Source organism: Diceros bicornis, chromosome 12 (assembly GCF_020826845.1).
Source record: "Diceros bicornis minor isolate mBicDic1 chromosome 12, mDicBic1.mat.cur, whole genome shotgun sequence".
NCBI classification, from domain to species: domain Eukaryota; kingdom Metazoa; phylum Chordata; class Mammalia; order Perissodactyla; family Rhinocerotidae; genus Diceros; species Diceros bicornis.
Genome location: NC_080751.1, coordinates 16393597 through 16407656, shown reverse-complemented (window position 1 = coordinate 16407656; position 14060 = coordinate 16393597). Strand labels below are relative to the sequence as shown.

The window sequence follows — 14060 nt, the reverse complement described above, 5'->3', positions numbered from 1 at the left end:
TTACTCTTCTTAAAAAATACATTATTCATGTCAACAAATAATGGGTGTCTTACTGTTATTTTAAAATAAATACACAAATATTTTTTAATTTCTCAGTATTAATTTCAAATATGATAAATATTGATAGACATAAATAGCATGAACAAAAGCTCTTTGGATTCTTCATAACTTTTAATAATGTAAAGGTGTCTGAAGACCAAAAGTCTGAGTACAGCTGTATTAACTTTCTATTGTTTCTGTAGCAAATTACCATAAATTTAGTGGCTTAAAACAAAACAAATTAATTATCTTACAGTTTGGGGGGTCAGAAGTCCAAAATAAGTCTTATAGGGATAAAATTGAGGCAATATTCCTTCTGGATGCTCAAGGGGAAAATCCGTTCCTTGCTTTTTTCAGTTTCTAGAGGCTGCCCACATTCCTTGGCTCCAGGGTATATCACTCCAATCTTTGCTTCCCTCATTACATCTCCCTTGCTGACTCTGACACTCCTATCTCCCTCTATAAGAACACTTGAGATTACACTGGGTCCATCCAAATAATATAAGATAATTTCCTTATCTCAAGACCCTTAACTTAATCAAATCTGCAAAATTCCTTTTGCCATTAACATACTCACAGGTTCTGGGAATTAGGATGTGGACATCTTCAGGAGACTAGTTTTTCTGTCTACCACAACTGCTGAACTAAATATATACTGAACTCCTTAAAATCATCAATAAAAAGGCAGACAACTCTAAAAGATGAGCAACAGACTTGAACAGATACTTTACAAAGGAGTATATACAAATGGCCGAAGAGCATATGAAATGTTGCTCAATTTAATGAGTCCTCAGAAAAATGGAAATTAAAACATCAATGTAGTGCCAATATAGATCCAATAGAAGGATTAAAATGATAAAGACAGATAAACCCTAAATATAGATTGGTATAATCCTTTGGAAAATTGTTTGGCAGGATGCTGGACATTTTCATACCCTATGACACAGCAATTCCACTCCTATGTACTCAAAAGAAATACGTTCACCAAAATACATGCAAGAAGTTTCAAAGCAACACTATTTCTAATAGTCAAAAACTGGAAATAACTCAGTTGTCGAACAATTTTAGAATAGATAAACTATGATATATTCACACAATGGAATATTATACAGGAATAAGAATGAACAAACTACTTCCACATGCAGTGGATGAATCTCACAGATGTAATGTTGAGCCTAAGAAATGACACAAAAGAGAACACACTGTATCATTCCACAAACAGGCAAAACCAAACTACAGTATTACAAGTACAGCTAATGATTACCCTCAGGGAGAAAGGCAAAGATCTGACAGGGGAAAGGCTAGAAGAGTCTTCTGGGAAACTGGTAATATTCTGTTTCTTGATCTTTGTGCTGATCACACAAGTGTATCTACTTTGTGAAAATTTATCAAACTATATATTTACGATTTGTTCACTTTTCTATATGTTTGTTAATTCTTCAACTAAAAAAATGGCAAGTGAAGTTATTTCCTTTTCTAAAGGATGGACTATTTAAAGAGCACATTTTTTCGGGGACCTCTTAACTAAAACAATGAGCTACAGGGGTCACTGCATCTGTTTTACAACAGCAGAAATATAAATATGGTCAACATGGCACCAAAAATTAGTGCTAGAGAAAAATCCTTAGATTTTACACAGCTCTAGGAATGTTGGAATCTATGTTCACATGTAAGAAAAATACGCACAGAAGAAAACTTCCTTTACCGGGGGTTCATGTTAGACTTCTTGAGACTGTAGAGTTAGGGCCTGTTTACCTACTTAAAGACAGCTTGCCATTTTCAAGTGCTTGTCACCTCTTGATCCTAAGACTATCTTCCAAAGGAGTTATCCAGATACACAACGATTAAAAAACACTAAAAGCAAAAAACAGCAATCCACCCAAATAGTACAAAACACACATATGCAAACACATAACATAAAACTTCCTTGCTTTGTTAGTCACTGTAAGTGTTGACAAAAATCTCCATCTTGGAAAAAAGATAGTAAATCATTCATTTGCAGGATATTGTAAAGGCAATCAAACTATCCTGAATGAAATAAAAACAAGTCGATGTTCTTAACAGAAACTCTTTTAAAAAATATAACATAATGCATTCAAAGAAGCATTTCCGGGTAGAAAATTCATTTTTTGGCTCTGTGTTTGTGTGTATATTGTTCTAATCATTTTTTAAGAAGGTAGTTTTTCCTTAAGAAGAGCCAAGACCTCATCTACAGTCAGGGAGCTAAAGAGCAACAAGCCTGCAGTTACTAATTCAAAGTAGGAGGAGTCCCCAGGGGCAAGTGCGCACTGTATCTGATTTCCAATAATGTGTGTTATTTGTTTGAAGAAGTCCAAGCACTTAATAAACGGTATTAAAACTGTGGCTATAAACCACCATGAAAGTATTGCAGAACAGTGGCATGTACCAGACTGCTGTTCATTTAACTGTGAACTCCTTACCCCACAACATGGGCACTAGATATACTACAGGATCTTGGCACCAATCGGCAGGCTCAAATTTGCCATCTTGTCAAAGAAGTAAAACTGTAGTTTAGAACGACCTAACTGCAATACTCCCAAGCAGCAGTATTTTCTTCCTTGGGAAGTTGGATAAATACCTTTTCTGTGCTTTCCCAACCTCATTCTCAGTGAAATGGAATTGTAAAGCAAAATACATTTATAATAAAGAGATGTAATCAGAAAAGATGTCATGTGCTGGCAAACAGTTACCTGAGTTGGAGGTCACTGCTGCATGCATGATGTCTCTGTTAGACATATCCAATCTCATCACAACATTCACTGGATACTTAGTCAGTGTTGGATATATTAAAAAGTCTAATGGGCCAGCCCCGTGGCTTAGTGGTTAAGTGCGTGCGCTCCGCTGCTGGCGGCCTGGGTTCGGATCCCGGGCTCGCATCGACACACCGCTTGTCCGGCCATGCTGAGGCCGCGTCCCACATACAGCAACTAGAAGGATGTGCAGCTATGACATACAGCTATCTACTGGGGCTTTGGAGGAAAAAAATAAATAAATAAAATTAAAAAAAAAAAGTCTAAGACATTTTCCTTCAAAGAACTTGTAACCTGAGTTGATGATAAAGGGAATATACAGAAAAAAATAATTACTTAAGATAATACAACACAGGTTTCAAATAGAGAATGGAAACAGTAAGATCTATAGGAGTTGACAAGAAAGTACGGGATATGACTTGTGGGGAGGAGAGGGATCAGTCCTGAAAGAATTCATGGGGAAAACAGGCTTGGAATTGTATTTTTAAAGGAAGGAAAGATTTGAAATTGAGATGAGAAGTCCTTCCAAGGAGAAAGAGAACCACGAACAAAAGTCTACAGCCAGGAATAAGCATAGTATGTTTGGGAACAATGAATAGATATACTTTGCCGAAGTCAGGGGTGTATGTAGAGGAATTATGAGAAATATATGTAACGTGGACAAGAGTTACACTAGAAGAAGTAGGAATCATTAAAAATTTCTGAACAGAGGGTGTGACAGATACACCAGTGTTTCTGGAATACGCATCTGGAAATAAATTGGCATAAAGAGAAACTTTGCCCTATGTTCTTCCTTTAATGACACATTCTCAGTTGTCCTCAGTTATGACTTACTATCCCTGATCTAATCTCAATCACGCTTCTCAGAACCCTCGCCTAGAACTTTGCTAGGATACCTCAATTCCTCACCACCTCTATATTCAAAACATCTTCCTTCAGTCTTTGAAATTTCAGGGAAAAAGCAACTAGTTTACTATAGCAAAAAGATCATGGGCTTGGCATGAGAGACCTCAATATAAATCCCTGTTCTACCATATATTACTTGTATGATCTTGGGCAATAATTTACCTATCTATACCTAAATTTAATCTGTAAAAAGAGGTTCCTTTGCAGTCTGCAATGAGCTAAATGAAGAAGATTGGCACATAAAAGAACCTAAAAATGTGGATTTTTTTTTCTTTCACTATTGTAATTTATGAGCAAAGGCAAATCTGAACCTGGAAGAGGAGCTATAAAGATCTAAAATTTTTTAGTAAAGCAAATGCTTGGGGGCCGACCCCATGGCTTGGCAGTTGGGTGCGCGCGCTCCACTATTGGCAGCCCGGGTTCGGATCCCAGCGCACACTGACGCACCGCTTGTAGGGCCATGCTGAGGCGGAGTCCCACAAACAGCAACTAGAAGGATGTGCAACTATGACATACAGCTATCTACTGGGGCTTTGGGGGGGGAAAAAAAAAGGAGGAGTATTGGCAATAGATGTTAGCTCAGAGCCGGTCTTCCTCAGCAAAAAGAGGAAGATTGGCATGGATGTTAGCTCAGGGCTGATCTTCCTCACAAAAAAAATAAATAAATAAAAAAAATAAAGCAAATGCTTAAATATTTTTTAAATGCCAATAATAAAATAATTATAAAATACTGACAATTTTGAAAAAGAATAGGAAGCCACATGACAACCACAATTACTTATATTTAATGTATTTCCTGCTGAACTTTTTCCTCACTACTAACATGTTATTAGGTTTTACACACTTGTAAGCATGTGTTTATAAACTATTCATTCTGCTTCTTTCATTTAACATTATATTATAAATACTTTGCAATGTTATTATTAAATATTCATAAAATTAGCTTTAATAAATGCATAATAGTTCATTGAACAATGGTATCATAGTTTATATAACCATTTACCTATTATTACACAGTTAAGGCTGTTTTTAATTATTTGCTCTTATAAGCAATGTTGAAATAATTGTTTTGTCCTCAGAAAATACTCAGCTTCCCACTACCCCAGCACCAATGAGAAAGAATCAGAGCAGCCTCCTTTCCATTTAGGATACTAAGAGACTAAGATACCAAGATACTAAGGTGACCAGATACAGCAGTATCCAAGATGCTCTCACTGGCGTCTCTGACTCTTTCTTATACAGCATATCAGAGACTGAGAGAGAGAGCTGTAGAATTTTGCAGTCCTGCAAGTTCTAGGTTCTCCTTATCTTCTACCTTATCTCATCAACAAAAACAGCATTAGAAGTAAATGCCTCTTGGTTATTTGGAATCAAACATTTTTAATCTTTTATTTAATAATTATAAGAGCAGGAGACAACCCAAACATCAATATCATTAAAGAGGCAAAGGACACTGGCTGAATATTACCAGAAAGAACGGCTGTGGCTATTGGTAATAGTAGTTTTATGGGAGAAAAGTGCTAAGTAACAGCTCAACACACAAAGATATCTCTGAAGAAATACAAAACTCCTAAAGGATGAAAGTGACGGACAAAACTCACAAGCCTGATACCACACTAAGGAGGAGCTAATTTGTTGATTTCAAAGTACTGTATGTAGCTTGAATGACCACAATCTTTAACAGCATAGAAACAGGGAACATAATCAATTTCTCAGTAGGCAGAGAAATCATTAGCAAATCTGTAATTTCTGTTCCATCAGAGGGAAAAAAACAACAAAAGCAAAAAATTCCTTGGATACTGTCTCTATCTATATAATTAATTTGAAAAAAAATCTCATTGATATCCTGAAACCTCTGATGCCTCTGGTCCCTTAAGGACACCTGAAACTTCCTTATTTTCTCCCAGAGAAAAGCTTAGGGACTGGGCTGATTTAGAGAATCATTGTTACCAGTAGACGAGAGAATTTTCACATGAGGTGTCAGCCAAGGGAACTAGGTTAGGTTAGAAACAGACAACCCACTTACTAGTACTCTTCCTATTACCAAATAGAGTTTCTACTTTGTAAGCACATTACCAAAATTTACCTCTCCCACTGGGAATTGTTCTGATCATAATGACTAAAATTTTATACACTAACAAAAAATACTGAGTAAGAATCTCACAGAGGAAATGGCATTTAAATGATGACTCCATGAAACATAGCCTAGTGTTCCTTATGCATAGCTTAGAGGTAGTATAGCCTTCTAGGAAGAAAACATGGGCTTTGGAAGCAGTTCACACTCCAGATCCACTACCTCTAGATGATTAATTTTTGACAGGTTAGTAAACCTCTCTATGCTTTACTTTTCTCACCTATAAAATGGGATACTTTTTTGCCAATTTTTTGCAAAGACTAAATGAGATTTTATACATATAAAATCTTTATATATGTAAATTCACACAAACACACACACACACACAGAAAATGTGCATAACAGCTTAACACAGTACCTGGTACATGGTATGTACTCAAAAGATAGCAGCTATTATTAAATATTGAGAGACAATTTTATATAGTGGAAAAGCATGACCCATAGTAAAAAGACCTAGGATCTACCCTCACTAGTCATTCATTTTCTGACCGTGGGCAAGACCATTTTAGGCCTCAGTTTCCACATTTGCCAAATGGGGAAAATAATAACTGTCCATATATCATAGAGGTTGTTTAAAAAACCAAATGAGGGGCCAGCCCAGTGGTGTAGTGGTTAAGTTCCTGCACTCCATTTTGGTGGCCTTAGGTTCACGGGTCGGGATCCCGGGCGTGGACATACACACCGCTTATCAAGCCATGCTGTGGTGGAATCCCATATAGAGGAAGATGCGCACGGTTGTCAGCCCAGGGCCAGTCTTCCTCAGCAAAAAGAGGAGGATTGGCATGGATGTTAGTTCAGGGCTAATCTCCCTCACACACACACAAAAAAAACAAAAAGCAAATGAGATAATGAGAATATATAAAAGAAGTTTAAGTATCATAAAGTGATACACAAATGCAAGGCATTCTTAAATTAAAATTTTCTCACTTGAAAAACTTGGGTAAGTTTGAGAGAACATGGAAGGAGAAACACCAATTTAGAATTTTAACCCAAACAAACTCTTGGCCTTTGTCTCAGAATAATAGTTTATGACTTTTCTTTTTAATAATTAAATGATTACTTTTAATGATTATACATGATCCAAAAATGGCTTCAATCTCCAAGTAGAAATTCACTTACTTTATTATTCAAAACAAGTAAGCTCCACAAAAATTTATCGTGCATCATTTCATGCAAAGTGTTGCAATGTACAAAGAGGCAGAGATGAATAAAACAAGGTCTCTATCCACAGAGTTCACAGTCCTATACCTGGCAATCAATCTAATAGGTAGAATGGTATAATGGAAAAGTTTTAAAGTCAAATAAACCTGTTTAAATCCTAACCCTGCCACCTATTTGCTGTATCTCTTACAAAGCACATAACTTCCCTAAGTTCGTGTTCTCATTACAAAACTGTAATAATACTACTTATCTGATTAAGGTATCTGGGGTCTTCATTAATTGGGATGACATATAACACATGTAACGCACCTGGAACATGATAGTTACTTCTTAATTACCACCCTCCCCTTTCCTGAAGTAAATACACAAATGAATGACACAGCCTACCCAAGACAGAATTAGGCTAGTACATAAAAGCAGTGCCATAAAGAAGATGTCACATTTTGTTAGGAGAACTAGAGAAGGTTTCATGGAAGGTGTGGGATTTGAAATGAGCCTTGAAGGGTGGGTAAGATTTCAATACATATAGATAAAGGGCAGAAGCAGTTAAAGTAGACAAAAAGGCATAAAAAAACACCAAGAGTAGACAGTTGGGTGTACGTGCCAAAGAGCATTACTTCAGTTTGGAAGGAAGTTGGGCAAATAGAAAACTGAGAGAGAGATCAAGGCAAAAAGGTAGTTTGGGAGTCATATTATGGAAAGTCTTGATGGTCACAAAGAAGATTTCGTACATAATGGGAAGCACTGACAGTGTCTAAATAGCAGAATCATTTGTTTAGACCTGAGATGGCAGCAGTTCACAGAATTAAACAGAGTGCTAAGAGAAATGTCAGTTTTAAAACGGTTTGAGACAGGAAGAATTTCAGGAACTTTTATTTAGAAAATAACTTTCCCTTAAAGATGATCCATCAAGCACTGCCCAAGAAGGAAGACCAAGGACAGGTATCACTCAATGAAACTAAGGCAAACCAAGGTGGGCGAAAAAAGTTCTTGCTCCAGGTCATATAAATTAACATTAACAGCAGACAGAGAAAACAAATTCAGGATTCCCTCCTCTGGGTCTGTTATTTGAGATAGGATTTCCTCTCTCTCAAGCATTTCTAAAAGACAATTATCAGGATAACAAGGATAAATCTCAAAAGTATGCTCTTATGCTGAGCCTGCAAAATGGGTAGCTGTGCATGCAACTGTAAATTATACAAATGGAGCCTGAAAAAATGCTTGTGTACTTACCTCATCTGTTAATTCACAGGACCCAGCAACATTTTAGAATTCTAACTGTGAAAAACCTTATTATTACAATCATTTCTGGGTGCCTCATGAAAATAGATGTGCCACCTTGGTCACCAAAACTTAAGGGCAAAATAGTTGCAAATTTCAATAATTTTCCCCTTGACCATTCACTATCTAATGGAATGTAATCTAGGACACCTTCTCCCACCCAAACACACACACACACACACACACACACACACACACATACACATCCCGCTAGACACTGATCTATCCCTTTGGCTATGTTCCTATTGTGGTGACAAAACATCCCTGAGAACTAAGAAAAACTGGGGATTTCAAAATGTAAGAGAACAAGATAGTCCTTGCAATTTTCTTTACAGTTCTTTCCATATACATATTTCCTATCATTCAATCCCTCTTTGACAGAGAGATACTCTTGCTAGGGAATTTAAAATATAAAAAGAAATATTCATAGTAGTAATTAAAGACAAATGATTTTGTTTCTTTCTCAGAAATTGCTCCTTCCTCTCATCTTTCACTAAGAACACATAAGAGCAAATCTTAGGGGCCGGCCCCGTGGCTTAGCAGTTAAGTGCGCGCGCTCCGCTACTGGCAGCCCGGGTTTGGATCTTAGGCGCACATGGATGCACCGCTAGTCCGGCCATGCTGAGGCAGCGTCCCACATACAGCAACTAGAAGGATGTGCAACTAAGACATACAACTATCTACTGGGGCTTTGGGGAGAAAAAGGGAAAAAAGGAGGAGGATTGGCAATAGATGTTAGCTCAGGGCCGGTCTTCCTCAGCAAAAAGAGGAGGATTGGCATGGATGTTAGCTCAGGGCTGATCTTCCTCACCAAAAAAAAAAAAAAAAAAAGAGAGCAAATCTTAGGCAAAGCTCTGTTTTGCTAATATGTTTTACTAATATAAGGTTCCACGAAGAAATTACCTTGCATGCTGAGGAGAATGAATACAAATGCTGGGCTGTTTTGCTGTCTGTGGAAAACCAGAAGAAGGGGTAGTTTTAGAAGTCATAATAATTTGATTCTAGACAATATAATGGTTGGTGAATACAACTACTTTCTGTAAGTGTGGCTTCAGAAAGAGATCTCTTTATTAGATAAGACAGAAACATGGCATCTGTGGAAGCAATATTGAAGATTTAGGACTGTTAATTACCTTCCATTTCGATTCTAAATTGTAGATAGTAAGATGATTCTGAACAGTAGGATCAACTCACACTGAGAGGTTATTGTATTTAGGTAACAATTAGGTAGCTCAGAATAAACAAAAAAAGAAAAAATCCTCAACCAATTACTCACAGCATAGCCCTGCAAGAAAGGTCACAACTCTACAGGTGGAAAAAGCAAGCACTTTGAGTTAGACAAACATGAGCTTGATTTACACTACTACTTCTAAATGGTCTGGACGTTAAAGTAAGTATGATGTTAACATATGAGAGCTATTGTATAAATAGGAACCACTGTATTATATGACATGTAAACAGTAACATTTCTTAGGGTGTTGTTTTTATTTTTTAAGAATAGAAAAATAACAAAACAAGGAAAATGAATAGAGGCAACACCCATCCAGGATAGCTTGGACTTTGAACTATTGCATTTTTTTCTTATGATACTCCAAAATCTTACTGACTCAAATAACTGTACAATGTTGAGGGAGACATAACAGCCAAAATACTATTGGCTATTTTCCTTCCAAAAAACAAAACACATTTAAAAAACCTTTCTTCAATAAAAGTGCTTTTTTAAAAATATAAATTAATTATCAAAGACAGAATAATCTTGAGATGGAGAACAACGATTCTAAATATCACCATTCCCCATTCCCAGGATTATAAAAGCAGCAAATGTTTCATGACAGAAAAAAAATTTTTTTAAACATAGATAAACAAAAAGGAAAAATTAAAAGGTATATAGAGATAAGTACAGTTAAACCAGGTAGTATATAATTCTAGATTTTTACAATACATAATACAAATGATTAATGTGTCTATATCTATATTAATAAAAATGAGATCATATTGTACATACTATTTTGCAAACTGCTTTTCCAATTAAGAGATCATTAATGCATTTTAAATGAATAAATATCCATCTACATTAATTTAACCAATGATTGATATCACATTATGTGAATATATAATAATTTATTTAGCTAACACGTCTGTTACTAAACTTTTAATTTATTCCCAACCCTTCTCTATACAAAAGGCAATACTGTGTTGAACATATTTATATCTGATTTTTATAATACACTCATGATTATTTTATTAAGTTAGATTTCTAAAAGTAGGATTGCAGGGTACAAGGCAAACAAATTTTCAGAGATTTCTGAGACATATTAAAAAACTGACCACCAAGACGACTATACCAATTCACACACCTACCAGCAATGTATCCAGAATACCTATTTCCTGAAATATTTCTTATAAATATTGAATGTTATCATTTTCTTATTTACTTTTGGCAAGTTAATAGGTAAAGATATCCCACAACGTTAACATGTATGTTTTATGACTAGAATTATACATTTTGTTCATGTTATCATTAATCTTTTATTTTTCTTCTTTTCTAACTGTCTAAATATAACTTTTACAAATTTTTCCACTAAGTTATGTCGTCTTATTAAATTTGAAACAATGTGTTATATTGTTATATATTACAGATATTTACCTATGGGAATATTTATTGTGATTATTTTTCTTGATAAGCTTACATTCTACTTTATTAATTCCTTTTAGGTACTTTAAAAAACATTTTATGCAGTCAAATTATTAACCTTTTCCTTAATGATTTCAATCTTTGGTGTCATCTTTATGACGATGAGTCACTTTCAGATTACAGAAATATTTGCTAATATTTTTATTGGTTTCCCCCAAATTTCTATCTTTTTAAACATTTAAACATGTATTTGATCTAGAATTCATTTTGATATATGAGGTATGGACTTAACATTCTTTTTATCCGAATGAGCAGATAGCAGCGGCAACAGCAATTGCTGACTGTCATCTTTATCACATTGTTGAATGCCATCGTTAGCATATACTAAATTCTTACATATACTTTGAACTATTTATAGATTTTATATTCTATTCCTTTAATCTATTAGTCTATTCCAGTGTGAGAAGGATATTAATTAAATTATTTTTGGTTTATAATAACATTTATATATTTGATTTGAAAAAACTACACTTTTTTTTTCATATTTTTTGGCAAATATTGTTCATTTTTGTCTCGAATTGAATTTTAGAATTATTTTGTCAAGACATCTCACCTCCACCAAATCCATTTGATATTCATTGCAATTAGATTAATTTTGGAAAAACTCTCTACAATATGAAATATTCCCATCCTAGCATACTGTATGTATTTGTACATAATGAAGTCTCTTTTAAATTACTCTGTAACATGTTCTTCACATTGGTTCTACATATTACTTGTTAAGTATACTCATCAAGATCTTATATCTTATTCCCCAATAGTGAATAGGGCATTTCTTTGCAATACATTTTCTGAGGGTATTGCTAATATAAGAGAAGCTGATTTGTTTTCTAAGTGGACCATCTAACCAACTACAGTCTTATTGCTCCTAATTATTTTTCAGTTGATTTTCTTGGGTTATCCAACTACATAATAATAATCTATGAATAATGATAATATGCATGGCTTATTACAATATTTATAATTTATTTCTTTTTTTACCTTATTTATTTGATAGAACTTCTGAAGAGGTGGTGAGAAGCATCTTCATCATACTTCTGATGTTAATGCAAATAAATGTTTTTAGTGTTCCACTGTTAAATGTATGGTGGCTGGTAAATTTCATATAGATGCTCTTTATTATGTTATTGAAATATTATATTGCTATATTTTAGTAGTTTTTAAAAAACATCAGGAACACAGGTTGGATGTTATACAATGCCTTTTTAAATATATAAAGATGATCATATACTTCATCTCCTTCACCTAGTAATTTGATAAATTATATTAATAGAGTTTTAAATATCAAACCATCCTTGCATTTCTAGAATAAATCCTACGTAGTAGTGCTAAATTAGTTTCTTAAAACACTGAATTGACTTGCTAAAATTTTATTTATTTTATTTTTTTATTCGTAATTGTGAGATTAATTCATAGTTTTCTCTTTTGTGCTACTTTTGTCTGGCTTTGGTATCAAGATGAAGCTAGATGAAATGACCTAGTTTTCTGCAGGCCAATGCTCCCACTAAGCACTAGGAAAGGCAGTAAAAAACTAGGAACAGACTGAGAATCTGGGTTAGGTCCAGCCAGAGAGTAGCTATTGGGGTGAAAAAAAAAATCACTGAATTTTTGTTGCTTCCATGGAGCTGAAGTGCCAAAATTGGAAATTTGAGGGCCAGTTTTCTCCTAGAGACATTTTCTGAATTCTAAAGCTACATAGCTGAGGAAAATAAGGGTCTAAGCCAAAACCTTTGAAAAGCAAAGTAAGATTTCCCACAATCTCACAGTGTTTCAGACAAAAAGACTCACTAGCAGGAAGATTCATGAGAATCTCAGGTGGGAGCTGAAAACTCTCGAGGGAATGGTGAAACGAAATGACATTGACAATCTCCAACCACTTTTTTCCTGTTGGCAACTGCTGATCTGGGTATGTCTTGAGAAGTCAAGACATTTGTCAAATTCTAAAATTGAAGAAGGCAGGAGGCTGAAGAGATAAGGTTTCTCCGAAAAGTGGAAATTCCCATAGTCCTCTTGGTGCTGAAGAGACAATGAGGCACCAGGCTCTCCTTAAAAGCTCAGAAGAACCACATCCTAGCAAGAGGGGCAAACCAAAGGTATACTACCACTGCAACCCAAGCCTGACCCAGATCAGTCCATGATTAGATTAAGGTGATGAGGCTCAAACTACAACCCACCTGCCCATTCTACCTACTTAGTAAGGGAAAGGATGAACGAATTCTGGTAGGAGATGATATCACCTGGAACCACTACATATTTTAAACACAATGTCTAACATCATCCAAAAAATAGTAGGAAGAGATAGAACCATGTGACTGATAACGAAGAAAAAAAACAGAAACAAATCCACCAATATGTAGGTGCACCACACATTGGCATTAGTAAACAATGACTTTAAAATGATTGTGATTAATATGCTCAAGAAAATAGAGAAAAGAGACAAATTAGATAAAAAGATGAAAATTTTCACCAGAGAATTTGAGGTTACAAAAAAAATTAAATGGACATTCTAAAACTAAAAGAAACATATCTGAAATTCTAACTCCTAAGTTTCTCTTTTATTTCTACCAAGGCATTCATTATGTGTCTGCACTAATGACCTTGAAGTTGGGAGGAAAAGAAGTAAACATAATATTAGGGACTATTTTCAGAATAAACAAAATGCAAAAAGTCAATGAAAAAATGATGGATGTGGTCTCTAAATCTTCTTAAGGGATGACAATTATAGTGTGAGCTTTTATATCCTGAAGAACTTCCCGGCTAGTTAAAGCAGAAACAAATATCTTTCACCAAACTAGATTTTAAGAGAACTTTTTTCTATATGATGGGCAAAGTAAGAGCAATTGTCACTTACAGGAAGGTGTGTGAATACAGCAAAGGTGCTACGTAGAAAGGCGATGAGGTCTACTAGGTAATCACTAGCTTTGCTGCCCAAATCTCCTGTCATCCAGTCGTAGTCGGCCAGCTGTAGAAACTGGTCAATTTTCTGGTTTAAATTGGTATAAATCTCTTCTTCAGCTGCATGTCTGGCATCCTGTGAAATATGAAATTTTAAAAATCATTCAGACTTCCAGCA

At 35.0% G+C, this 14060-nt stretch overlaps 1 protein-coding gene across 3 annotated transcripts in view; it reads right to left on the bottom strand.

Moving 5' to 3' along the window:
- Positions 1–14060, bottom strand: part of EXOC6B (exocyst complex component 6B) — a 588554-nt gene that overhangs the window by 216832 nt on the left and 357662 nt on the right. For all 3 annotated transcript variants that reach the window (XM_058550958.1, XM_058550957.1, XM_058550956.1), the window contains one exon: positions 13839–14018. In XM_058550958.1, coding sequence (XP_058406941.1) covers positions 13839–14018 — 180 coding nt within the window. The remainder of the gene's footprint in view (positions 1–13838; positions 14019–14060) is intronic.